Below are 26,502 nucleotides of genomic sequence, written 5' to 3' on the forward strand. Positions count from 1 at the left end.
AGGATCCTGCTGATAGAAAGCAGGAGGGTATCCTAAAATGTATTTACACACATACTGTTGTTATACTGCGACCAGCAATCGCCTCAGCCTGGATGTGCAGTGCTGGGTTGGCGCGGTCGGATTCCCTGACTGAAAATATTGATACCCTAAATAGGGACAGTATATTATTGCCTATAGAGCATTTAAAAGATGCATTTCTATATATGCGTGATGCACAGCGGAATATTTGCCGACTGGCATCAAGTGTAAGTGCGTTGTCCATTTCTGCCAGAAGAGGGTTATGGACACGACAGTGGTCAGGTGATGCGGATTCCAAACGGCATTTGGAAGTATTGCCTTATAAAGGGGAGGAGTTATTTGGGGTCGGTCTTTCAGACCTGGTGGCCACGGCAACAGCTGGGAAATCCACGTTTGTACCCCAGGTCGCCTCTCAACATAAGAAGACGCCGTATTATCAGGCGCAGTCCTTTCGTTCCCAGAAGGGCAAGCGGGCAAAAGGTTCCTCATTTCTGCCCCGTGACAGAGGGAGAGGAAAAAGGCTGCAGAAATCAGCCAGTTCCCAGGAACAGAAGCCCTCTCCCGCCTCTGCCAAGCCCTCAGCATGACGCTGGGGCTTTACAAGCAGACTCAGGCACGGTAGGGGCCCGTCTCAATGAATTTCAGCGCGCAGTGGGCTCACTCGCAAGTAGACCCCTGGATCCTTCAGGTGATATCTCAGGGGTACAAATTGGAATTCGAGACGTCTTCCCCTCGCCGTTTTCCTAAAGTCGGCTTTACCGACGTCTCCCTCTGACAGGGAGGCAGTTTTGGAAGCCATTCACAAGCTGTATTACCAGCAGGTGATAATCAAGGTACCCCTCCTGCAACAGGGAACGGGGTATTATTCCACACTGTTGTGGTACCGAAGCCGGACGGCTCGGTGAGACCGATTCTAAATCTAAAATCTTTGAACACTTACATACGGAGGTTCAAATTCAAGATGGAGTCACTCAGAGCAGTGATTGCGAACCTGGAAGAAGGGGACTACATGATGTCTCGGGACATCAAGGATGCTTACCTTCATGTCCCAATTTACCCTTCTCACCAAGGGTACCTCAGGTTTGTGGTACAGAACTGTCACTATCAGTTTCAGACGCTGCTGTTTGGATGGTCCACGGCACCCCAGGTCTTTATCAAGGTAACGGCCGAAATGATGATACTCCTTCGAAGGAAGGGAGTTTTAGTTATCCCTTACTTGGACGATCTCCTGATAAGGGTAAGATCCAGAGAACAGTTGGAGGTCGGTGTAGCACTATCTCAGGTAGTGTTGCGGCAGCACGGTTGGATTCTCAATATTCCAAAATCGCAGCTGGTTCCGACGACTCGTCTTCTGTTCCTAGGGATGATCCTGGACACAGTCCAGAAAAAGGTGTTTCTCCCGGAGGAAAAAGCCAGGGAGTTATCCGAGCTAGTCAGGAACCTCCTAAAACCGAGCCAAGTCTCAGTGCATCAATGCACAAGGGTTCTGGAAAAAATGGTGGCTTCCTACGAAGCAATCCCATTCGGCAGATTCCACGCAAGAACTTTCCAGTGGGACCTGCTGGACAAATGGTCCGGGTCGCATCTTCAGATGCATCAGCGGATAACCCTGTCACCAAGGACAAGGGTGTCCCTCCTGTGGTGGTTGCAGAGTGCTCATCTTCTAGAGGGCCGCAGATTCGGCATTCAGGACTGGGTCCTGGTGACCACGGATGCCAGCCTGCGAGGCTGGGGAGCAGTCACACAGGGAAGGAATTTCCAGGGCTTATGGTCAAGCCTGGAGACATCACTTCACATAAATATCCTGAAGCTAAGGGCCATTTACAATGCTCTAAGCTTAGCAAGACCTCTGCTTCAAGGTCAGCCGGTGTTGATCCAGTCGGACAACATCACGGCAGTCACCCACGTAAACAGACAGGGTGGCACAAGAAGCAGGAGGGCAATGGCAGAAGCTGCAAGGATTCTTCGCTGGGCGGAAAATCATGTGATAGCACTGTCAGCAGTGTTCATTCCGGGAATGGACAACTGGGAAGCAGACTTCCTCAGCAGACGCTCTGGTAACACCGTGGGTGTACCGGTCAGTGTATGTGTTCCATCCTCTGCCTCTCATACACAAGGTACTGAGAATTATAAGATGGAGAGGAGTAAGCACTATATTCGTGGCTCCGGATTGGCCAAGAAGGACTTGGTAACCGGAACTTCAAGAGATGCTCACGGAGGATCCGTGGCCTCTACCTCTAAGAAGGGACCTGCTCCAGCAAGGACCCTGTCTGTTCCAAGACTTACCGCGGCTGCGTTTGACGGCATGGCGGTTGAACGCCGGATCCTGAAGGAAAAAGGCATTCCGGATGAAGTCATCCCTATCCTGATCAAAGCCAGGAAGGATGTAACCGCAAAACATTATCACCGCATTTGGCGAAAATATGTTGCGTGGTGCGAGGCCAGTAAGGCCCGACGGAGGAATTTCAACTGGGTCGATTCCTACGTTTCCTGCAAACAGGAGTGTATATGGGCCTGAAATTGGGGTCCATTAATGTTCAAATTTCGGCCCTGTCAATTTTCTTCCAAAAAGAACTAGCTTCAGTCCCTGAAGTTCAGACGTTTGTAAAAGGGGTACTGTATATACAGTCTCCTTTTGTGCCTCCAGTGGCACCTTGGGATCTCAATGTAGTTTCTGGGTTCCAAAAGTCACATTGGGTTGAACCACTTAAATCTGTGGAGTTAAAATATCTCACATGGAAGGTGGTCATGCTGTTGGCCCTGGCCTGGGCCAGCCGCGTGTCAGAATTGGCGGCTTTATCCTGTAAAAGCCCTTATCTGATTTTCCATTCGGACAGGGCGGAATTGAGGACTCGTCCTCAGTTTCTCCCTAAGGTGGTTTCAGCGTTTCACCTGAACCAACCTATGGTGGTGCCTGCGGCTACTAGGGACTTGAAGGACTCCAAGTTGCTAGACGTTGTCAGGGCCCTGAAAATATATGTTTCCAGGACGGCTGGAGTCAGAAAATCTGACTCGCTGTTAATCCTGTATGCACCCAACAAGCTGGGTGCTCCTGCTTCTAAGCAGACTATTGCTCGTTGGATTTGTAGTACAATTCAGCTTGCACATTCTGTGGCAGGCCTGCCACAGCCAAAAATCTGTAAATGCCCACTCCACAAGGGAGGTGGGCTCATCTTGGGCGGCTGCCCGAGGGGTCTCGGCTTTACAACTTTGCCGAGCAGCTACTTGGTCAGGAGCAAATACGTTTGTAAAATTCTACAAATTTGATACCCTGGCTGAGGAGGACCTGGAGTTCTCTCATTTGGGGCTGCAGAGTCATCCGCACTCTCCCGCCCGTTTGGGAGCTTTGGTATAATCCCCATGGTCCTTACGGAGTCCCCAGCATCCACTAGGACGTCAGAGAAAATAAGAATTTACTTACCGATAATTCTATTTCTCGTAGTCCGTAGTGGATGCTGGGCGCCCATCCCAAGTGCGGATTGTCTGCAATACTGGTACATAGTTATTGTTACCAAAAATCGGGTTATTGCTGTAGTGAGCCATCTTTTCTAGAGGCTCCTCTGTTATCATGCTGGTAACTGGGTTTAGATCACAAGTTATACGGTGTGATTGGTGTAGCTGGTATGAGTCTTACCCGGGATTCAAAATCCTTCCTTATTGTGTACGCTCGTCCGGGCACAGTATCCTAACTGAGGCTTGGAGGAGGGTCATGGGGGGAGGAGCCAGTGCACACCAGGTAGTCCTAAAGCTTTACTTTTGTGCCCAGACTCCTGCGGAGCCGCTACCCCCCATGGTCCTTACGGAGTCCCCAGCATCCACTACGGACTACGAGAAATAGAATTATCGGTAAGTAAATTCTTATTTATTTCAATAACCCTAAAATATTTAGTGCAAAATAGTGCCAAAAGAAGATGAGGAACAGCCCCCACCTCTTCCCTCCTTTCAAAATACAATCTCATTTGCTTTAGTAGACTGTACAAACTGTCAATGCATTGTAACGGTTGTGAATAACATCTGGCCATGCATGGGTGTTAATGGGGAATATGCATGGTTTCTCTAGCATCCATAAGGGATATTGGGGAGACTTACTACGATGGGGTATAGACGGGGTCCTTTAAATTTCTTCACTGGGTGTGCTGGATCCTCCCCACTTTGCCCCCTCCCGCAGGCAGTTTAGAAAAAAGTACCCTCAGGGGAGGATGCACATCTCTGAGCTCCAGAGAGTTTTCTTCAGTTAATTTAAAATCTTTGTTATTTTCAGTGTGCTGTTCGGGCAACGGCATACCTGCATGTGGGAGTTAGGGGGGGGGAGCCGCTTCCCCGCTGCAGGACCACTGGCCTGAGAGGTTGTTTGTTAAGCGAGCCACTGCGCTTTTGCTGTCTCAATCGCAGCACACCCCTAACACTAGCCTGAAGGTGACTAAGGTGGTAAGTACAAACCGGGGGTCCCCGGTTCAAGGTGCGGCTGACACGCAGGGGAGGCATACGGGACCCTCCTGGGGGTGGCTCGCTATAGCCTCCTGTGTAAACTGGCTAGCGGTGGCTTAAACTAGCACTTGTGTGATGTTTTTAAGCACTTTAGGAGACATTGCCAGTATACAAAAACTCTGTAGCTCCGGCGCCATTAGGGTGGGTGGAGCTACCTGAGAGTGGGACCAGCGGTAATTTGACGCCTTCCTCTGCTTACTACAGCAGCAGCAGGCTCGCACAGCTTCTCCTGACACTCAAAACATGCTGGAAAACTGATACAGGGTGTAGCAAAGGGCGAGAGACGCTATTGTACACACACTGTGTCCTATGCAGGACAGAAATCATAGGTTTTCACTGTGAAATAAGCTGACAGCCTCACTGGGGCAGTGTAGCTGGGGTGTGCTGGTCTCCTCTCTCTATATATCTCCCTCTCACATACAGTTAAGGGCAGGTTTGATAAGTTTTACTGTCTGTGTGTATCTCATTGTGATTTACTGTGAACATGGGTAAACATAAACTATACAGTGTCTGACACATCAGAATCTCTCCCTTATCTCATGTGAACAATGCAGCCAATCTTGACAACTCAGTGAGGGGTTTGGGTGAGAGGGTCAAGAGCCTTCCTGGCTAGGGGCCATTAAAAATATGATGTCTGAAAAGTCATCACAACTCACTGCTAATGTTCAAAAAAACTCAGCTACTACAACAGGTTGTTGCAGACTTGGCTGCCAGGGCAGATGTTACACAGCCCCCCCCTCTCTCACGGAGGACCACAAAAGCGTGGTTTACCTGCTCTACTCTCTGATTCAGATGAGGATGTACAGGAGGATGGGGAGGGCTTGGATCCCGTTAGTGGGGATTCCACTTCTGCTCAGGGTGTTGAACCCCTTCATTCTGGCTATACGGGACATGTTAAAACTCCCTCTAGAGGACGCTGCGTCACAGCAGTAATTTTTCTTTACATAGAACAAGCCTAATGTCACTTTCCCTGATTCTGCAGAGTTAGATGACCTGTTGAAGTTAGCCTGGTAAAATCCAGACAAAAAATACCAAGTGTCAAAAAGATTTTTGCACACTTTCCCATTTGCTCCTGAAGGTAGGAAAATCTGTGAAGAACCCCCGGGGGTTGACGTATCAGTCTCTCAATTGTCAAAAAAAGGCCCCCGGGACAGAAAAACAGAGACTACAGTAAAGTCTATCTACACAGCAGCAGGTGTATCACAAAGGCTGGTCATACCGGCTTGCTGGATGACCCATGCCATTCACACGGGCTTCTCAAATTCAGTAGGGGCCTCTCCAGGGATATGCCTCTGGTCACTATGGTGACTCTCCTGAAGCACATTCAGGATACTGCACGCATCCGGTGTGTGTCGCTCAAGGAGGTGGGAAATATTAATGCTAGGACCTCTGCCATGGCAATGTCGGCGCGCAGGGCCTGATGGTTGCATCAGTGGATAGCAGACGTAGAGTCCAAGTGCTGTGTGGAATCTCTCCTCTTTTCTGGGGAATGGCTCTTTGACGTTGAGCAGGATACGTGGATTTCTAAAGTTACTGCGGGGAAATCCATGTTTCTCCCCTCTGGGGCCCCGCCGATTAGGTTCCTACCTGGGGCCGTCTGTTCAGTCCTTTAGGTCTAACAGATTTCGATCTAGGGCCAGAGGTGCCTCCAATGTGGCTTAGAGGCACCAGCGGTAAGGCAAAAAGACCTGTGAACACCGGTTCTCAAGAACAGAGCACCAGTTATGCTTCCACTAAGTCCTCCGCATGACAGTGCCCACCCACCCCAAGGGGATCTGGAGGTAGGAGCTCGACTGCGTCACTTCAGCCACATTTGGGAAATCTCCTGCCAGGTTACCTGGGTAAGGGACCTCATTTCTCAGGGCTACAAGCTGGAGTTCGACGGTGCTGTTCCCCAACGATTTTTCAAATCAAGCTTGCCAGTTTTGGAAGATACGCAAGTAACGTTGCAACAGGTCATCCAAAAGTTGGTCCAGTCCCATGTCATTGTTCCAGTACCAATACAACAACGGGGAAAGGGTTAGTACTCCACAATGTTTGTGGTACTGATGCCAGGCGGTTTGGTAAGGCCCATTTTGAATCTCAAGTCCTTGAACCCTTATCTCTGGGTTTTCAAGTTCAAGATTGAATCTTTAAGAGTAGTGATTGCCGGCATGGAAGAAAAGGAATTCATGGTTTCCCTGGATTTCAAGGATGCCTACCTTCATATTCCAATTTGGCCACCTCATCAGGCTCATCTGAGGTTTGTCCTACTGGATGGTCACTACCAGTTCCAGGCACTACCCTTCAGTCTGTCCACAGCTCCGAGGGTATTCACAAAGGTAATGGCGGAGATGATGTTCCAGATCCGGGTCCAGGGGGTCAATGTTGTCCCTTACCTGGATGATCTCCTGATAAAAGCAAGATTCAGAGAGCTTTTATTGCTCCATATCAACTGCACTGTCCAACTTCTGTCACACCATGGGTGGATTCTCAATTTACAGAAGTCCCACCTTGAGCCAACTCAGTGGCTCGTGTTCCTGGAGACGTTACTGGATACTGTGGCCCAGAAGGTGTTCCTCCCGGAGGACAAGGCGAGAACGCTTCAGGAGATGGTCCGCATGGTACTCCAACCTGCTCAAGTATCTATCCACCTTTGCATAAGATTGTTGGGGAAGATGGTTGCCTCATACGAGGTGATCCAATATGGGAGTTTCCATGCCAGAACATTTCAGTTGGATCTCCTGAGCAAGTGGTCCAGATCACATCTACAGATGCACCGGATGGATACGCCTGTCACCTCAGTCCAGGATTTCCCTCCTGTGGTGGCTGCAGTCCTCCAATTTCTGGAAGGCCGGAGTTTTAGGATCCAGGATTGGATCCTCCTCACGACGGATGCAAGTCTGAGAGGATGGGGAGCTGTCACCAAGTGGGCTCAGTTCCAGGGCAGGTGCTCAGCCCACGAAGCCCTCCTTCCGATCAACATTCTGGAACTTTGGGCGATCTACAATGCTCTGCCTCACCTCGACTCAAGGATCACGTAATCCAAGTACAGTCGGACAATGCCACATAAGTGGCGTACATCAATCGGCAAGGAGGGACAAAAAGCAGAGCCTGCATGCGAGGTGTGTCAGAGATACTCCTCTGGGCGGAAAGAAATGCAAGAGCAATGTTGGCAATCTTCATTCCGGGAGTGGAAAACCGGGAAGCGGACTTCCTGAGTCATCACGATCTCCACCCAGGGGAGTGGGGGCTCCACCATCAGGTGTTTCGGCAGATTATCGACTGGTGGGGCTGCCCACAAATGGACATGATGGCTTCTCGACTCAGCAAGAAGCTTCACTGGTATTGCTCACGAACCATGTACCCTCAGGCGAGGGCAGTAGATGCACTGACGTCGCCTTGGCCTTACCGGCTGGTCTACCTGTTTCTTCCGATTCCGTTGCTTCCAAGGGTGCTCAAGCGAATCCGAAATCAAGGAGTCCAGGCAATTCTGATTGCCCCAGATTGGCCTCAGAGGGCGTGGTACGCGGATCTTCTGGACCTGTCCATCGAAGACCCTTGGCCTCTATCACTAAGAGATCTTCAACAAGGACCGTTCATCTACCCGGACTTACAGCGACTTCCTTTGACGGCATGGAGGTTGAGCGGAACATCCTAGCTCACAAGGGCCTTTCCAAAAGAGTAATTGCTACCATGGTTCAGGCCAGGAAACCTGTGCCGTCAAAACGCTATCCTCCTGTCTGGAGACGATACTGTATGTCTCTTGGTGCGAGGAACGCTCGTATCCACCTACGGAGTTCCACTTGGGATGTTTCCTCGGTTTCCTGCAGGCTGGTGTGGATAAGGGCTTACGCCTAGGTTCTATCAAGGTCCAGATTTCGGCCCTCTGAATTTTCTTCCAGAAGAAATTGGCAGTACTGCAAGAAGTACAGACTTTCTTGCAAGGAGTACTTCACATCCAACCTCCTTTTGTGCTGCCCACAGCACTCTGGGATTTGAATGTAGTGTTGAAATTTCTGCAGTCCACCTGGTTTGAACCTCTGATGACGGTAGAAGACAAGTACCTCACGTGGAAGACGGTGATGTTACTGGCCCTGGCTTCTGCTAGACATGTCTCCGAATTGGGGGCCTTATGTAAAAGTCCATACTTTGTCTTTTACGAGGACAGAGCTGAGCTCTGGACTAGGCAGTTCCTGACGAAGGTGGTCTCTGCGTTCCACTTGAATCAACCTAATGTGGTTACATCAAGTTTTGCCACTTCTGCTCCTCCGGAGGCATTGGATGCTGTGCGAGCCTGTCAAGCGAACAGCTCGGATCAGAAAGACGGATTCGTTGTTCTTGCGATGCGTAGAAAAAAGGTTGTTCTGCTTCGAAGCAGTTGTTGGCTTAGACTTACTATCCAACAAGCCTATGTGTCGGCAGCCTTACCTGTTCCTAGGTCACTGAGGGCCCACTCTATAAGATCGGTGGGCACTTCCTGGTCGGCTGCCCGTGGTGTCTCGGCCTTGCAACTATGCCGAGCTGCTACCTGGTCGGAGGAAGAACACTTTCGTGAAGTTCTACAAGTTTGATACCCTAGCCAAACAGGGTATCAAGTTTAGGCAGGCAGTGCTGCAGCAGCCTCCGCACATTCCCGCCTGTTCTGGCAGCTTTGGGAAGTCCCCATCGTACGAAGTCTCCCCAAGATCCCTTATGGATGCTGGAGAAATAGCATTTTAATTACCTACCGGTAAAACCTTTTCTTGTGGTCCATAAGGGATATTGGGCGCCTGCCTCAGTGCATTGACTTTTCTGCAGGTTGTCTTTCTTGTATGGTTACCTGTTCAGCTGTTGCTGTTTGTTGTTTCCAGCCGTTGCTGGTTGGTTGTTTGTGGTGTGCTGGTATGTAAATCTCACCACTTATTATGTTCCTTCTCAAGTATGTCCTTTCTCCTTCGGGCACTGTTTTACCTATAACTGCTTGTGGGAGGGGGCATAGAGGGGAGGAGCCAGCACACCCAGTGAAGAAATTTTAAAGTGCATCGGCTCCTTTGGACCCTTTCTATACCCCACCGTACCAAGTCCCCAGTATCCCTTATGGACTACGAGAAAAGGATTTACCGGTAAGTAATTAAAATCCTATTTTTTCTTCAGCAATGTTTAAAATTGCAATCAAAATCCTTTTGGGGTATATAACATTTTTCTACAGTATTACAATTCGTTAGCCATTCTTACTGTGTTTATCTGTTTTTAAATACATATATAAGGCAGATAGGAACACAGATTTGCCATATAGTATCCACATTCTTCAAGCATTGATGAGTAAAGGTGTACTTTAACTGTGAAGTTATAGAAGTTGAAAACCACTTGGCTACATTTGTTAGTGGCCGGCTGCCTACTATAGTGAGCTCACAGTTTCACTATACAAAAATCATACTATATTCTGCTTATAAATTTCCTTTTACAGGGTTGAGGAACATCCTTTCCATTACCACAGCTAAAGTGCCAATTGTAAAGTTTTATCATGTAAGAAGTAGCCTTGAAGGAGACATCAGTTTGTACAACACTCTGGTAATGTATATATGTATATTCATATTGTAGTAGTAAGGTTCCCCAGTAAACGCCTCTGTCTAGGTTGGGTTTTTTTCATTGAATGTAAATGTTTGCAGTAACATTGTTGGTTTATGTTATCGCACTATATACAGCCAGTAGTGTCTGACATTGTGCCGGAATCTACTGTGCATGTGTAGGTCTGCGGGAACTTGGCGCCCGCCATGTTGCAGAGACCAGTTTCATTACTGCGCATGTGCAGTGGCCGTTTTGGCTGTGATTTTTGCCGTGGCTGCAGCGCCCAACGCAGGACTCTGGAAAGGTGAGTAGTAAAATTTGGGTGCGGTGTGGACCCAGGGGCCAGTGTGCACCGCACACATTGCACCTATTATAGAAACACCAATGTATACAGCTAACGTCTAAACTCAAATAGTAGGTTAGAGAATTTTGTTGACCTGATTAACCTTTTGTTCATGTTGCCATTATATGTTGTATGTGGTCTTCTCATACTAAGCCTTAAATCTGTCCCAGCTGTGCAGTTGTGGCTCCAAACATCGGACCTGATTCAGAGATGGACGCAGATCACTGCATATACAGCCAGATCTGCGTCATCTCCTCACATGCTGGGGGCTGCCCAGCACAGGGCAAGGCCCAGCATGTGTGAAAGGCCGCCCCCCGGTGCGTCCTCAAACTAACGTTGACCCCTATTAGAGCAGCCTGACTGTGCAGTCAGGCGGTCGGCCACCATTGTTTGTTTTTTTTATTTTATTTTTTATATCTGAGCGGCTGCGTGTGACTTCACGCAGCCGCCCTGCAGTCTGTCACGGCACGCCCCCGTTCAGCCTGCCCCATCCCCAATGCTGCCTATAAACGCTTGCCGCTGTCAATCACGCTGCGACTGCATCCTTCCTGGATGGGGTCGCAAAGTGTAAGGTTGCGCACACCTACTGCGGCCAGTGCGTGTGCGCAGACGTCCGCTGCGTACATCTCTGAATTAGCACCCTCATCTTTCATGGTGCTGGTGTATGTGGGTTATTTTTTTTTTTTTTTTTTTTTTGCAGGTATGTATAATTCCAGCCTGTTTTAATGCAGTGACCTGTAATCTGCTCATCATGGCCTAGTTTAGGCAAATATAATCCTAGCCAAACCTGGAACCATGACTATAAACAAACAACAACAAAAAAAACATTGTTTATGATGTTTCTATGTAATTTTAGTTTAAGCTTAAGCCTCCCCCCCCCCAGTTAACAATTCTGCCAGTTTCATTCAGTTGTTTGAATAAAGGGAAGATCTGTAACGGTGTTTCTTTTTGGGCAGGCTCTTCATAACACTCACCTTTTGGCTTCCTTTGCTGCTATCGACCCTAGAGTCAAATACCTCTGTTACATTATGAAAGTGTTCACCAAGGTACAGTTTTGTTTTTTTTGTTTTTTTTTCTGTTTGTGTTTTTATTACAACATAGGTCTGTCTGTCTGTCTGTTTTTCTGTCCTAATCTAAAGCTTCATTCTCTTTTTTTTTTTTTTTTTTTTTTTTTTTTTTTTTTTTTGAAGATATGTGACATCGGTGATGCTTCACGAGGCAGTCTGTCTTCATATGCATATACCCTTATGGTGCTGTACTTCCTTCAACAGAGAAACCCACCTGTTATACCTGTCCTCCAAGAGGTGAGCCAAAATGTACACAGTACTGTTTTTTTTTTTTAGCAATCTTGATCTGCCTATGGATAACTCTGGGGAGTGACTTGTGGAGCAGTTAATATAACTTTAGTTTTTTGTACTCCTAAGAACGCTGTGCAAGCCATGAGTAGAGATGGGAAATGTTTACACCACTATAACTCTTGAAAGATATTTAATGTGACTCCTTCTATTGTATGGGTGATTTTCAATTATTTTGCGCCCGCGATCTCTCCCATCTAAAGGGAGATCGAGGTGTGCAATTCAATCTGGGTTTCTTTTGCACTGAATGCACCTATACGTAAAACAGCTAAACCAGCCAAAGTGCTGGGCGTGATCACAAAAAGTGCAGTTTGGGTGCCCAAATAGGTCACTCTTCACGCATTTCTGCTTACCACTCCGGGGGGCGCGAGCTGAAATGCAGATGCCGGCAGCCATCACGCCTGTACGGAGCTACAATTGAATAGCTCTGTATGGGTGCCGTCTAGTGGCTCCCCGCAGAACAACATTTGAATCTTTCTTTTTTGTCTCTTCCTCTCTTTTTTTTTTTTTTTTTCAGCTGAGCAAGGCAGAGGCAGGACATGGAGTAGTTCTATGACAATAGTGCTTATAGTACTCCTGATGTCCTGCTTGTATTTTGCTTGCAGATCTTTTAAGCACTTTAAATTTATAAATATCTTGTTATTTCTCTAGCATCCATAAGGGATATTGGGGAGACTTACTACGATGGGGTATAGACGGGGTCCAAAGGAGCCGGTGCACTTTAAATTTCTTCACTGGGTATGCTGGCTCCTCCCCTCTATGCTCCCTCCCACAGGCAGTTGAGAAAAAAGTGCCCCCAGGAGAGGATCCACATCTCTGAGCTGCAGAGAGTTTTCTCTTACGTCCTAAAGGATACATTAGTACCATGGGGTATAGACGGGTCCACTAGGAGCCATTGGCACTTTAAGGGTGGGATTCAATTCTTTTCACCCCTTTCCACATCCGTTCTGTTTCTGCCCTCAGGGACGTTGTATCATTATTTCAGCTCGCTACCCCCGGAGTAGCAAGGCACCAAACCCTTTACACAGCTAAACCTGATTACTATGGGTGCCACAAAGCGCAATAACTGATATCATTTTAGAAAGGAAATTGGGCGTGATATATCATTTGAATCTCAACCTAAGAGTTTGAGAGTGTGGGCTGGCTCCTCCCTATATTCCCCTCCTACCAGACCCAGTTTAGAAAATGTACCCGGAGGAGCCGGTCACAGCTAGGGGAGTTCTACAGAGCTTCTTTAGTAAGTTTATTTTAGAGTTTATTATTTTACAGGGAGGCTGCTGGCAACAGCCTCCCTGCTTCGAGGGACTAAGGGGTAGTAATGTCCACCCTGCGGGGCTGAGCCACTATCTCCGCTGACAGGACACTGAGCTCCTGAGGGGATCGAACGTTCCCCGCCACAGGGGATCGCTCACCCCGGCAGCATGCCATCACCCCCTTACAGAGCCAGAAGATCAGAAGAGGCGAGATATGGCGGCACAAGGGTAGGAGCGCAGCTCTGAGCGGCTTCGCTCCGGGAAGGCTCATCGGCACACAGTATTGGCGCTTTGAGGGGCGTCCTGAGCCAGTGACTTAATACCCTACACTGGTCACAGACGCTAACCGGAGACTGAATCCCCAGGCTAGCGTTACAATCCTCCGTACACAGATGCTCAACAGGGGACGGAATCCCCCGCCTTGTGACAGAGTCCTCAGGCCAGTATAAAGAATTTGTGCAGGAAGACGCGCCATCTTCAAGGGGCGGAGCTTCTCCTCAGAGCGGATACAGCAGCGTTCAGTGCCATTTTCCTGCCTGCAGTTCGTGTACACAGACGCTGACAGAGCTGTCCCTCCAAGCAACTCCAGCTATCCTGTGCGGTACCAGGGGGTTGTAGAAGGTAGGGGAGGCGGTGAATTAGATCTGTGCAACTATACAGTACACAGTGGTCGCTGATAAGGGGTGTCCTTTATATACAACAGCGCTGTGAGTGGGTTGGCTCTGATCTCTGTGTCTCTTGCCATTCTCAGGGGGTAAACTGTCTAACCTATCGTGTGTGTGTGTGTTTGGGGTCTCCAGTCAGCTATGTCCAGGGACTCTGTGTCATATGCAGCTGGAGACATGTCCTCTCAGGATAATCTCATTCCATGTAATTAGGATTGCACTGTTGTAGCGCAGATACCAGCAAGGGAGCCAGAGTGGTTATCCTTTATCAAAACTGATTTCTCAGATTTCTGCTAGGGTTACTCAGAATGAATCTGTAACTCTGGTTTTACAGAATTCTATGGCTGTGTGGTCTGGTTCTGTTACCTCAGGGCACCCCTCTGTGGGTTCCCACAAACGTGCTCTTGCCCAGATCATGCAAGACAACCATGATACCGACTCTGACACGGCAGACGGTGATGGGGACGTGCTCAGGGGGGGCAGCTTCTCTTGCAAAAGGGGTGCAGTTGATGATAGAGGCTATTAGAGTTGTGTTGAATATTACTGACACAACACCTGAACAGGTTGAGGAGGCTTTCTTCACTGGCAATGAGAAAGCCTCGCTAACCTTCCCTGCGTCCAAAGAATTAAATGCTATATTTGAAAATGCATGGGAAAATCCAGAGAAAAAAATTCCAGATCCCTAGGAGGGTTCTGGTTGCTTTCCCCTTCCCTGAGGAGGATAGAAAAAATTGGGAAAACCCACCCACAGTGGACGCGTCTGTATCCAGACTCTCAAAAAAGGTGGTTTTACCTGTCCCAGGATCAACCGCCTTAAAGGAGCCGGCTGATCGCAAAATTGATACTACGCTCAAATCCATATGCACGGCTTTAGGGGCGATACTCCGTCCTACGATTGCCTGTGCTTGGATTTCCAAAGCTATAGTAAAGTGGTCAGGCACGTTACTTGAGGATTTGGATACGTTAGATAAGAGTGACATTAAATGGTAACATTCAGGATTCTGCAGGTTTTATGGTGTAATCCATGAAAGACCTGGGTTCAATGGCTGCAGGAATTTCTTCCATTTCCATCTCAGCTCGTCGAGGACTGTGGCTGCGCCAGTGGTCTGCCGACGCGGAATCCAGGAGAGGTGTGGAGACCCTACCCTACACAGGTCAGGGTCAATTTGGGGAAGCATTGGATGAGTGGATCTACACGGGTACGGTGGGTAAGTCCCCTTTTCTTCCCTCAGCAGCTCCTGCTATGAAGAAACCTTTTTCTTCACCTGCATCTCAGTTCTTTCGGGTTTCTAAACCAAGAAAGACCAAACCGCCAAACACCTTCTTTAGAGGGGGCCGACCAAAATCCAAGAAACCTGCTGCGGCCGGTTCCCAAGAACAGAAGCCTGCTTCAGGTGCACCAAAGTCCTCTGCATGACGGTGGACAGCGCAGTCTGGAGGTAGGGCCGGTGGGGGCGAGACTCAGACATTTCAGTCACATCTGGGTGTCGTCCGGCCTGGACCCCTGGGTACTAGATCGTGTCCCAGGGGTACCGGCTGGAATTTCAAGATCTCCTTCCTCATCTGTTCTTCACATCGAGCTTGCCAGCTTTGCCGGCAGACAGTAATACCCTACAGGGAGCCATCCAGAAGTTGGTGGAGGCACAGGTCATTGTACCAGTCCCTCCTCAAATGCAGAACACAGGTTACTATCCGAACCTTTTCGTGGTACCGAAACCGGATGGTTCGGTCAGGCTCATTCTGAACTTAAAATCGCTAAACCCCTTTCTGAGGGAGTTCAAGTTCAAAATGGAGTCTCTAAGGGCAGTGATATTTGATCTGGAAGAGGGGGGGAATTCCTGGTATCCCTGGATATCAAGGATGCGTACCTCCACATTCCGATTTGGCTGCCGCATCAAACTGATCTCCGATTCGCTCTGTTGGACTGTCATTTTCAGTTCCAGGCCCTACCATTCGGCCTCTCCACAGCACCAAGGGTTTTCACCAAGGTGATGTCGGAAATTATGGTTCTCCTCCGCAGACAGGGGGTGAACATAATTCCGTATCTGGACGATCTGCTGATAAAGGCATCGTCCAAGGAGAAGCTGTTTCACTCAATAGCTCTCACAACCCAGCTTCTCAAGAATCATGGTTGGATCCTGAATATTCCAAAATCACATTTGGAACCAGCCATTTGGTTGTCCTTTCTGGGAATGATCCTCGACACGGAGGTGCAGAGGGTGTTTCTTCCAGAAGAAAAAGCGTTGGTGATACAATCAATGATCCGGGATGTCCTGAAGCCAGCCTGGGTGTCTGTTCATCAGTGCATTTGCCTTCTGGGGAAGATGGTGGCCTCTTACGAGGCTCTGCAGTATGGGAGCTTTCACGCTCTGTCCTTCCAACTGGATCTCCTGGACAAATGGTCGTGATCCCATCTACACATGCACCAGAGTATACGTCTGTCGCCAAAGGCCAGGATTTCACTCCTCTGGTGGCTGCAATTACCTCACCTTCTGGAGGGCTGCAGGTTTGGGATTCAGGACTGGATCCTTCTAACCATGGATGCAAGTCTCCGGGGCTGGGGCACAGTCACTCAAGGGGAAACCTTCCAAGGAAGGTGATCAAGTCAGGAAGCCGGCCTGCCGACAAACATTCTGGAACCAAGAGCCGTATACAACGGTCTTCTCAGTGCGGCCCATCTTCTGAGAAATCGGGTCGTTCAAGTACAGTGGGACAACGTAACGACAGTGGCTTACATAAACCGACAAGGCGGAACGAAGAGCATAGCTGCGATGTCAGAGGTAACCAGAATCATCCTCTGGGCAGAAAAACACGCGTTGGCGCTGTCAGGAATCTTTATTCCGGGAGTAGACAACTGGGAAGCGGACTTCCTCAGCAGACACCATCTTCATCCAGGGGAGTGGGGTCTCCATCCGGAGGTGTTCAAGGAGGTAACCGATCTTTGGGGCGTACCCCAAATCGACATGATGGCCTCTCGTCTCAACAAGAAGCTTCGGCGGTATTGTTCCAGGTCGAGGGACCCGCAAGCAGTAGTGGTGGACGCCCTAGTGACTCCGTGGGTGTTCCAGTCTGTGTACGTGTTTCCTCCACTTCCACTTATTCCGAGAGTTCTCAAACTCCGAAAGAGAACAGGAGTTCAGGCAGTCCTCATTGCTCCGGACTGGCCAAGAAGGGCTTGGTACACGAATCTTCTGGATCTACTGCTAGAAGAGCCAAGGCCTCTTCCGGATCCGGAGGACCTGCTGCAGCAGGGTCCGTTCGCCTATCAAGACTTACCACAGCTACGTTTGACGGCATGGAGGTTGAACGCCAGATACTAGCTCGGAAGGGCATTCCGAACAAGGTTATTCCTACCCTGATGCAGGCTAGGAAAGGAGTAACGACCAAATATTACCATCGTATTTGGAAAAAATGTGTCTTTGTGTGAGTCCAAGAAGTTTCCTACGGTGGAGTTTCAACTGGGACGTTTTCTCCTCTTCCTGCAAGCATGTGTCGCTATGGGCCTAAGGTTAAGATCCATGAAGGTCCAGATTTCGGCTCTATCCATTTTCTTCCAGAAACAGTTGGCTGCTCTCCCTGAGGTTCAGATTTTTTTTTGAAGGGAGTTCTGCACATCCAACCTCCCTTTGTACCGCCTACGGCGCCCTGGGATCGTAACGTGGTGTTGCAGTTCCTCCAGTCGGACTGGTTTGATCCTCTACAGGAGGTTGAGGCCTTGCGAGGTGCAGAGCCACTTCCCCGCTGCAGGACCACCGTCAAGAGGGGTTGTTGTTCAGCGGGGCACTGCGCCTTGGCTGTCACAGCCGCAGCACGTCGCACACCCCTAACACTGGCTGAAGGGGACGTCTGCGGTGAGTACAAACTGGGGGGGCCCAACTAGGGGGGTGTCCCGGTTCAAAGTGCGGCTGAACGTGTGAGCGGCATACGGGACCCTCCTGGGGGGGTCCCGCTAGAGCCCCCATGTAGGCTGGCTATCAATCGCTTGAACTAGCACTTGTGTGATGTTTTTAAGCAAAACGGAGACATTGCCAGTATAAATTTTCACTGTAGCTCCGGCGCCATTGTAGCGCAGGCTTGCTAATATTATGTGTGTTTGTTATTGTGCTTACTGTGAAACATTGGTAAACACAAGCTGTGCAGTGTATGCCACACCAGATTCTCTCTATTATCATCTGATTCTATTTCATGTGAAAAATGCAGCCAATCTTCACAACTCAGTGAAGGGGCTGGGGGAGAGTGTTCAGAGCCCACATGGCTAGGGTCTCTTAAAAGTATGGTATCTGATATGTCATCACAACTCACTGCTAATGTACAGAAAAATCAGCTACTACAACAGGCTGTTGCAGATTTAGCTGCTAGGGCAGATGATACACAGCCCACCCTCCTCTCATGCAGGACCACAAAAGCGTGGTTTGCCTGCTCTACTCTGACACAGATGAGGAAATACAGGAGGATGAGGAGGACTTGGATCCCGTTAGTGGGGATCCCGATTCTTCTCAGGGTATTGAACCCCTAATTCTGGCTATACGGGACGTGTTAAAGCTCCCTCTAGTGGACGCTGCGTCACAGCAGTCATTTTTTTCTTTACACAAAACAAGCCTAATGTCACTTTCTCTGTTTCTGCAGAGTTAGACGACCTATTTAAGTTAGCCTGGAAAAATCCAGGCAAAAAATACTAAGTGTCAAAAAGATTTTTGCGCACTTTCCCATTTGCTCCTGAAGATAGGAAATTCTGCAGAGAACCCCCGGAGGTTGACATATCAGTTTCTCGACTGTCAGAAAATGTGGTGCTGCCTGCCCTGGGCTCCTTTACCATAAAAGACCCTTGGAACAGAAAAATAGAGATTATGCTAAAGTCTAGCTACACGGCAGCAGGTGTATCGCGAAGGCTGGTCATAGCGGGTTTCTGGATGACCCATGCCATTCACACGTGGGCTTCTCAAATTCAGGAGGGCATCCCCGGGGATATGCCTCGGGTCACTATGGTGACTCTCCTGAAGCACATTCAGGACACTGCACGCGTTCTGTGTGATTCGCTCAAGGAGATGGGAAATATTAGTGCTAGGACTTCTGCCATGGCAGTGTCGACGTGCAGGGCCTTGTGGTTGCGTCAGTGGATAGCGGACGCAAAATCCAAGCGCAGTGTGGGGTCCTTCCCCTTTTCTGGGGAATGGCTCTTTGGGGTTGAGTTGGATACGTGGATTTCCGAAGTCACTGCAGGGAAATCCACATTTCTCCCCTCTGGAGCCCTGCCGGCTAGGCATTCCTACCCGGGGCCGCCTGTTCAGTCCTTTTGGTCTAGCAGATTTCGTTCTAGGGCCAGAGATGCCTCCACTGTGACTAGAGGCACCAGAGAGGAGACAGGAAACCCAGCCGTCGCAGTTTCTCAGGAGAGCACCAGTTCTGCTTCCACTGAGGCCTCGGCATGACTCTGCCCACCCACCCCGAGGGGACCACGAGGTTGGAACTCTACTGCGTCACTTCCGTGTCTGGGAGAGCACCTGCCAGGATACCTGGGTAAAGGACCTCATCTCTCAGGGCTACAAGCTGGAGTTCGACGGCGCTCCCCCCCCAACGATTTTTCAAATCAAGCTTGCCAGCTGTGGGGGATACGCGTGTTACGCGGCACCAGGCCATCCAAATATTGGTCCAGTCTTTAGTCATTGTTCCTGTGCCGCTGCAACAATAGGGAAAGGGTAACTACTCCAACCTGTTCATGGTACAGACATCGGACAGTTTTGTAAGGCCCAATTTGGATCTAAAATCCTTGAACCCTTGCCTAAAGGTTTTCAAGTTCCTGGTGAAATACTTGCGAGCAGTGCTTGCAGGCCTGGCGGACCGGGAGCTTGTATTGCTCCATGTAGACCGCACTATCCAACTTCTGTCACACCATGGTTGGATCCTCAAGTTACAGAAGTCCCACCTGGAGCCAACTCAACGGCTCCTGTTCCTGGGACTGTTACTGGATTCTGTATCCCAGATGTCCCTTCCGGGGGACACAGTAAGAGCACTTCAAGAGATGGTTTTTATGGTTCTCCGGCCTACTTGAATATCCATCTATCCTTGCATAAGATTGTTGGGAAAGGTGGTAGCCTCATACGAGGCGATCCAGTATGGAAGGTTCCATGCCAAGACATTTCATTTGGATCTCCTGACCATGTGGTCCTGATCACATCTACAGATGCACTGGATAGTACGGCTGTCACCTCAGGCCAGGATTTCTCTCCTGTGGTGGCTGCGGTCCTCCAACCTACTGGAAGGCCGAAGTTTCGGGATCCTGGATTGGATACTCCTCAGGACGGATGTGAGTCTGCGAGGATGGGGAGCTGTAACCCATGGGGCTCGGTTCCAGGGCGGGTGGTCAGCCCACGAAGCCTTCCTTCCGATCAACATTCTGGAACTTCGGGCGATCTACAATGCTCTGCTTCAGGCCTCTCCCCTACCCAAGGATCACGCAATCCGAGTACAGTCGAACAACGCCACAGCAGTGGCGTACATCAATCATCAAGGAGGGACAAAAAACAGCCTGCATGCGAGAGGCGTCAAAAATTCTCCCCTGGCGAAAAGAAATGCAAGAGCAATGTCGGCATTCTTCATTCCGGGTGTGGACAACTGGGAAGCGGGCTTCCTGAGTCGTCACTATCTCCACCCGGGTGAGTGGGGACTCCACCATCAGGTGTTCCAGCAGATCATCCAACGGTGGGGATGCACACAGATAGACATGGTGGCTTCTCGACTCAACAAGAAGCTTCACTGGTATTGCTCACGAACCAGGGACGCTCAGGCGAGGGCAGTGGATGCACGTATGTCACCTTGGCTTTACCGACTGGTTTACCTATTTCCCCTGATTCCGTTGCTCCCAAGGGTGCTCAAGCGAAGAAGAAATCAAGGAGTCCAGGCAATTCTGATTGCCCCGGATTGGTCTCGGAGGGCGTGGTACGTGGATCTTCTGGACATGTCCATCGAAAACCCTTGGCCTCTACCACTAAGAAGTGATCTTCAAGGACCGTTCGTCTACCCAGACTTGCGGCGACTTCGTTTGACGGCATGGAGGTTGAGCGGAACATCCTAGCTGACAAGGGCCTTTCCAAAAAGGTTATTGCTACCATTGTTCAGGCCAGGAAGCCTGTGACGTCAAAACACTATCGTATCTGGAGAAGATATGTCTCTTGGTGCGAGGAACGCATGTATCCACCTGCAGAGTTCTACTTGGAACGTTTCTTATGTTTCCTGCAGGCTGGTGTAGATGAGGGCTTAAGTCTGGGTTCCATTAAGGTCCAGATTTCAGCTCTCTCCATTTTCCTCCAGAAGAAATTGGCAGTGTTGCCAGAAGTTCAGACCTTCTTGCAAGGAGGGTACTTCACATACAACTGCCTTTTGTGCCGACTACGGCACCCTGGAGTTTTAATGTAGTTTTGGAGTTTCTCCTGGTTTTAACCTTTGATGACTGTAGAAGACAAGTACCTCACGTGGAAAACGGTGATGTTACTGGCCCTGGCTACTGCTCGACGTGTCTCAATGCCCTGCTTCTAAGCAGTCCATTGCTCGTTGGCTTAGGCTTACTATCCAACAGGCCTGTGTGTCTGCAGCCTTACCTGTTCCTAGGTCTCTGCAGGCCCACTCTACATGAACGGTGGGGTCTTCCTGGGCGGCTGCCCGTGGTGTCTTGGCCTTGCAACTATGCCGAGCTGCTTCCTGTTCGGGAAAGCACACCTTTGTGAAGTTCTACAAGTTTGATACCCTGGCCAGAGAGGATACCCAGTTTGGGCAGGCGGTGCTGCAGAAGTCTCCGCACGTTCCCGTCCGTTCTGGAAACTTTGGGACGTCCCCATCGTACTAAGTCTCCCCAATATCCCTTATGGATACTAGAGAAAATAGGATTTTAATTACCTACCAGTAAATCCTTTTCTCGTAGTCCATAAGAGATATTGGGCGCCTGCCTCAGTGCGTTGACTTTTCTGCAGGTCTCTTTTATGTGGTTACCTGTTCAGCTGCTGTTACCAGCTGTTGCAGGTTGTTTTATGTTAGTGGTGTGCTGGTACTTCAATCTCACCACTTTTTTATCATATTTCCTTCTCTCATATGTCCTTTCTCCTTCGGGCACTATTTTACTTATACCTGCCTGTGGGAGGGGTTATAGAGGGCCAGCACACCCAGTGAAGAAATTTAGAGTGCACCAGCTCCTTTGGACTCCGTCTAATACCCCATCGTACTAAGTCTCCCCAATATCCCTTATGGACTATGAGAAAGGGATTTAACGGTAGGTAATTAAAATCCTATTTTTGTAAGTAACCCATATTTAAATTATTACTTTATTCTAGATTTGCACAGATGGCCATAAGCCTGAAATACTTGTTGATGGCTGGAATGTGTATTTCTTTGCCAAGTTGGAAGAGTTGGTAAGTGTATGTATGACTTCTCTCAGAATTGGTCTCCCAATGATCTTATCTTTTCTTTGCTGTCCCTTTTCTTGCAAAGTCCTGCACATTTTATTAAAACAATTAATATAGCATATGGAGACTTCTCTGTGCAGAATAAGCCTGTCGATCATGTTTACTCACAATCCGGTTCAGTCTGCATTTCAAGTAAATATTCCTGCTAAAAAGTCATGTTTAGATGGAAAAACTAGACGCCCAAAACAAATGAATTCCCCCATTCTGTGTAAATCTGGCTCTGGTACTAGCCAGTGTCTCCTGTGCCAATTACCTCACCGCACATCCCTGATTTGCATGTATCCTTACATTTTGGGTTTCTCAAAAGAATAATCCTGGCATACTATTAGCAATATCTCTCCATAAGATCTTTTTTAACTTTTTGTCGTAATATGCCAACAAGTTTTCTGGTGTCTTGCTTTGGAAACTCCTTGCTAGACACAAGACTTTCCTTCAAAGCATCTTCAACTAGCAGTTGACTCCTTTTATTAAGACCCTCACTTCTGCACTCACCTGGATAGCTAGTAATATTTCTTTATGGTAAATCAAAATAAATATTTTTGTATATGTAATATTTATCAATGCACACTGGTTACATCATGTAAGCAGCTGATGGAAATCGGCAGCATATTAGCCTGACAAATTGTTATTATATTTTACTGAGCTAGTGGATCGGTTCCGGGTTAGGGTTGTATTAACACTGAGGAATGATTAGTGGCATTAGGCTGTTCTAACATGAATTCAGTGTTTAAGCTTGCATGTATTTGCGTTAGGCGCTTTAAACATTCCTTGTAAATATATAGATCTTATAGGGTGGTCCATAAATGTAGAAACACCCTTATAAAAAGGAAATGAGTAAGGAAATTTTAATAGTGTCTACACATACGATATGGTAATGGGGGGAGCACTTTTTCCACACCAGGTATTGTTTAGTGATGAGGCAAATTTCTTAGAGACAAAACCTTAAACTCCTAAATGAATAAAGGTATGTTAAAGCGAAGAACACCATTATATTTGTTCTGAAATTCTGCATGTACAGTATTTGATGTCACATGACTAACTATTATTAAAAAAAAATGCGTTGCATCCAAGATGGGCCACCATACTGGTGACATTCCCTAAAAAAAAAAGTTTTTCCACACACCCATATCATGTTTAGACACTGGATTAGTATTTCCTTACTCATTTCCTTTTTATAAGGATATTTTCATGGTTATGGACCACCCTGTACTTCATTGTTTTGATGCTTAGCACTATTGTAATGAAATATACTGTAGTTTGCAGTATTGACCAGAATGAAAATTAAAAGTCCTTTCTTATAGAATTTTTTTTATTTATTTTTTAAAGGAAAAGTATTGGCCAGATTATGGGAAGAACAAGGAATCTGTAGGTGAACTTTGGTTGGGCCTCCTTCGATTTTATACAGAAGACTTTGATTTTAAAGAACATGTCATCTCGATCAGAAGGAAAAGCTTGCTGACTACTTTTAAAAAACAATGGACATCCAAGTATATTGTTATTGAAGGTACATTTCTCCATATTGTTCTGCCTCATTTGTAGATATGTGGTATACCCCTTTGACATTGGCTTTTTATGTTGCTTTGAATACACAAACAAAAGTTGCATTATTGTAAGCTAAATGTGGATCACATTTGCATGTCTCATGACTTTAGAATAAAGGTGTATATAGTACAAATTGATTAAAGGTTTGAGCTAAATTGCTTGTATTGATAGCTAAATATACCACTTAATGCCCGCCTCAAGTTCATTAATGCTATAGAATCTTGATCCTATAATCCAGGCATTCCCAACCGCGGTCCTCAAGGCACACCAACAGTGCAGGTTTTAGTGATATCCAGGCTTTAGCACAGATGGTTAAATCAAAATTACTGAGGTACTAATTAAGTCACCTGTGCTCAAGCCTGGTTATCACTAAAACCAGGACTGTTAGTGTGCCTTGAGGACCGAGGTTGGGAAACACTGCTATAATCTATATATATATCGTGTAATACAGTCATGATGTTGTACCTGTGTTCAGCTGGTGTTGTTGTAGGAACTGTAAAGAAGTCAGTAATAAGTTAGTCAGATATTAATTTCCGTTATTAAGAGACATGTAATCTTGTCCAAACTCTATTAAAAACTTTACTGTAAAACCCAAAGGGTAGGTATCAAGTGATGTAGTAGTCACTTTCTAATGCAGTCGTAGTACTGTATTAATAGTCACTATCGTACATGCGCATAGATGTAAGTAAATAATATGGTACGTAAAGGTCAATTTAATCCATGCAATAACTCTGTACTGTCCAAACTTTATTTCTCCGGCTGGGTCCACAGGTTATCCACAGGATAACCTTGGGATATGCCGGAGCAACAGCGGAAATGGCACCAAATAGCCACGAGCTTTCTGGCCTCCGAGGATGCATCGGGCTCGTCCATATAATCCCGCCTACCGACTCAGTCAAATCAGTTTTTTGTTTGGTGCGGCAGGAGCCGGACCATGGTCACAGGGCTGCTGTTAAAGCAGCCCTAAGCTTTATTATTTTCTTTTTATAGTCTTACTATGTTTTGAGTGATCTTTCTTAACAGCGTCTTAAACGCACGCTAGAAAGAGTCCAGGAGAGCGTTTGACTCCCCCTGCTGACAAACTCCAGGGATCGTGGCCTCAACCAACTCTCCACCGGGTCGCAACAACGCTTACCTTTGGGTACTAGTGCTGTCTCGGCGGGCGTCTGTGTCGGATGTTCTAGCAGGTCCAGCAGACGTTACGAGGCTGTGGCCGGAGCATGGAGAGAAGGTAAGGCATCGGTTCCACTTACGAGGGGAATTCGGACACAACGGTACTGTATTGGGGGAGACTACAAACAGTGGTTGATGCGCCGACACCCTTAGGTACTCCAGCGCTATGCTTTAGGGATCATAGGCGCCAGGAATAGGTTGAGGCCACGATCCCTGGAGTTTGTCAGCAGGGGGAGTCAAACGCTCTCCTGGTCGCCCCTCCCCCCAGTTCATGACCAGTTTCGGTGCGTCTCCCGTCCATGAACTGATTGCCTCACTTCCGGCTCAGACACTACCACGAGGGAACTCGTTTGCAGCTTAGGCCGCTGCGACCGTGTACACTAGAGTTTACCGCCAAGACCGGGTCGCGGACAGGAGCGTCTGCATACACTAATCGTTCACTGAGCATTTGTGTCCTCTGTTACCGGAGTGGCAGTGTACACTAGTAGCATCTGGATCCACTCGGCGTCTTTCGAGCGTATTGATCGATCCCGGAAGTGGGGTGAGTCTCCCTGTACCACCACTCTACTGAGTAAGGGTTATACAGTACTAAAATTCTATCTACTGTGTAGTATGAATAGTTAATTTTGGTACACAATGCATATGAGGCCTGTACAGTACTGTCGTTTTCTGCATAATATATCTGAAAAGTTTGAAACAGCTGTTTAAAAACAGAATACGATAATTGTACTCCTACATACTGGAAGTATTTTTGTGGTTGATTATATACTCATATAACAATGGCTAATATTTAACATGTGACTGACTGCTAGTGTGATTGCTGACTTTTATATGTTTGTCGGTATTGTTTCTGAACCTCAATTCAGGTGCTCGGGTTGTGGTCAGATTGATATCAATTCTATATTTATATAAGTGATTTCAGTAACAGAGAGTGTAGTATATTGTATAAACGGATTATTTACCATGTCTGTGAGCGGCAAAAGTGACGAGGATACTTTATCAGGGACTACTACACCCTTAACATGCTTATCTTGTAAAGTAGGGGTGTTAGCCCAGTATCTAACTTATGACGGGTTATGTGCAAACTGTTGTGCGTATCAGCAACATAAAAGACAGGTTCTGGTTCAGCAACAGTAGATCCACCATGGGGTGTGTTTGCACAGACTTTATCTACAATAGTTGACTGATTAGCACCTGCAGTTCCACTCCCGGGAGTAGGATACACTATTAACCCTTACATGCAGCTCCCTTCTTGTGGTTTAATTCCAGCAGCTTCAACAAGTAAGCAGGCTAGTAAAACCAGGGTAGATACATCTATGTTACAGACTACACAAGGCGATACAACAGATGAGGATACAGTGTATTCAAATACCCCATATGACGACCAGTCGGAGGGTTTCAGCTCAGAGGATATAGCTGAGCTTATTGATGCCATGAAGGCTATTTTGTCTCTGGAAGAATCAGCCAAGGCAATATCAAAATCTAAAGCACCTGTGTTTAAACGTCCAAAAACAGTTAGGATTGAGTTTCCAGGGTCAGAAGATCTGATGGAAATTATGGAAGAACCTTGGGCTACACCCAATAAGAAATATAGAATTCCGAAAAAGTGGGATACTTACTATCCTTTTCCGGCTGAGGACTGTTCTAAAAGAGAAGTTCCTCCTAAAGTAGATGCACATGTCA

General features: G+C 47.8%; 1 protein-coding gene across 2 annotated transcripts in view; it reads left to right on the top strand.

The window, feature by feature from the left end:
• TUT7 (terminal uridylyl transferase 7) overlaps positions 1–26,502 on the top strand; it is a 267,054-nt gene that overhangs the window by 193,695 nt on the left and 46,857 nt on the right. For both annotated transcript variants that reach the window (XM_063913764.1, XM_063913765.1), the window contains exons 18-22: positions 9,935–10,038; positions 11,335–11,424; positions 11,569–11,682; positions 21,973–22,050; positions 23,431–23,608. In XM_063913764.1, coding sequence (XP_063769834.1) covers positions 9,935–10,038; positions 11,335–11,424; positions 11,569–11,682; positions 21,973–22,050; positions 23,431–23,608 — 564 coding nt within the window. The remainder of the gene's footprint in view (positions 1–9,934; positions 10,039–11,334; positions 11,425–11,568; positions 11,683–21,972; positions 22,051–23,430; positions 23,609–26,502) is intronic.

Source organism: Pseudophryne corroboree, chromosome 1 (genome assembly GCF_028390025.1).
Source record: "Pseudophryne corroboree isolate aPseCor3 chromosome 1, aPseCor3.hap2, whole genome shotgun sequence".
In the NCBI taxonomy this organism is placed as follows: Eukaryota; Metazoa; Chordata; class Amphibia; order Anura; family Myobatrachidae; genus Pseudophryne; species Pseudophryne corroboree.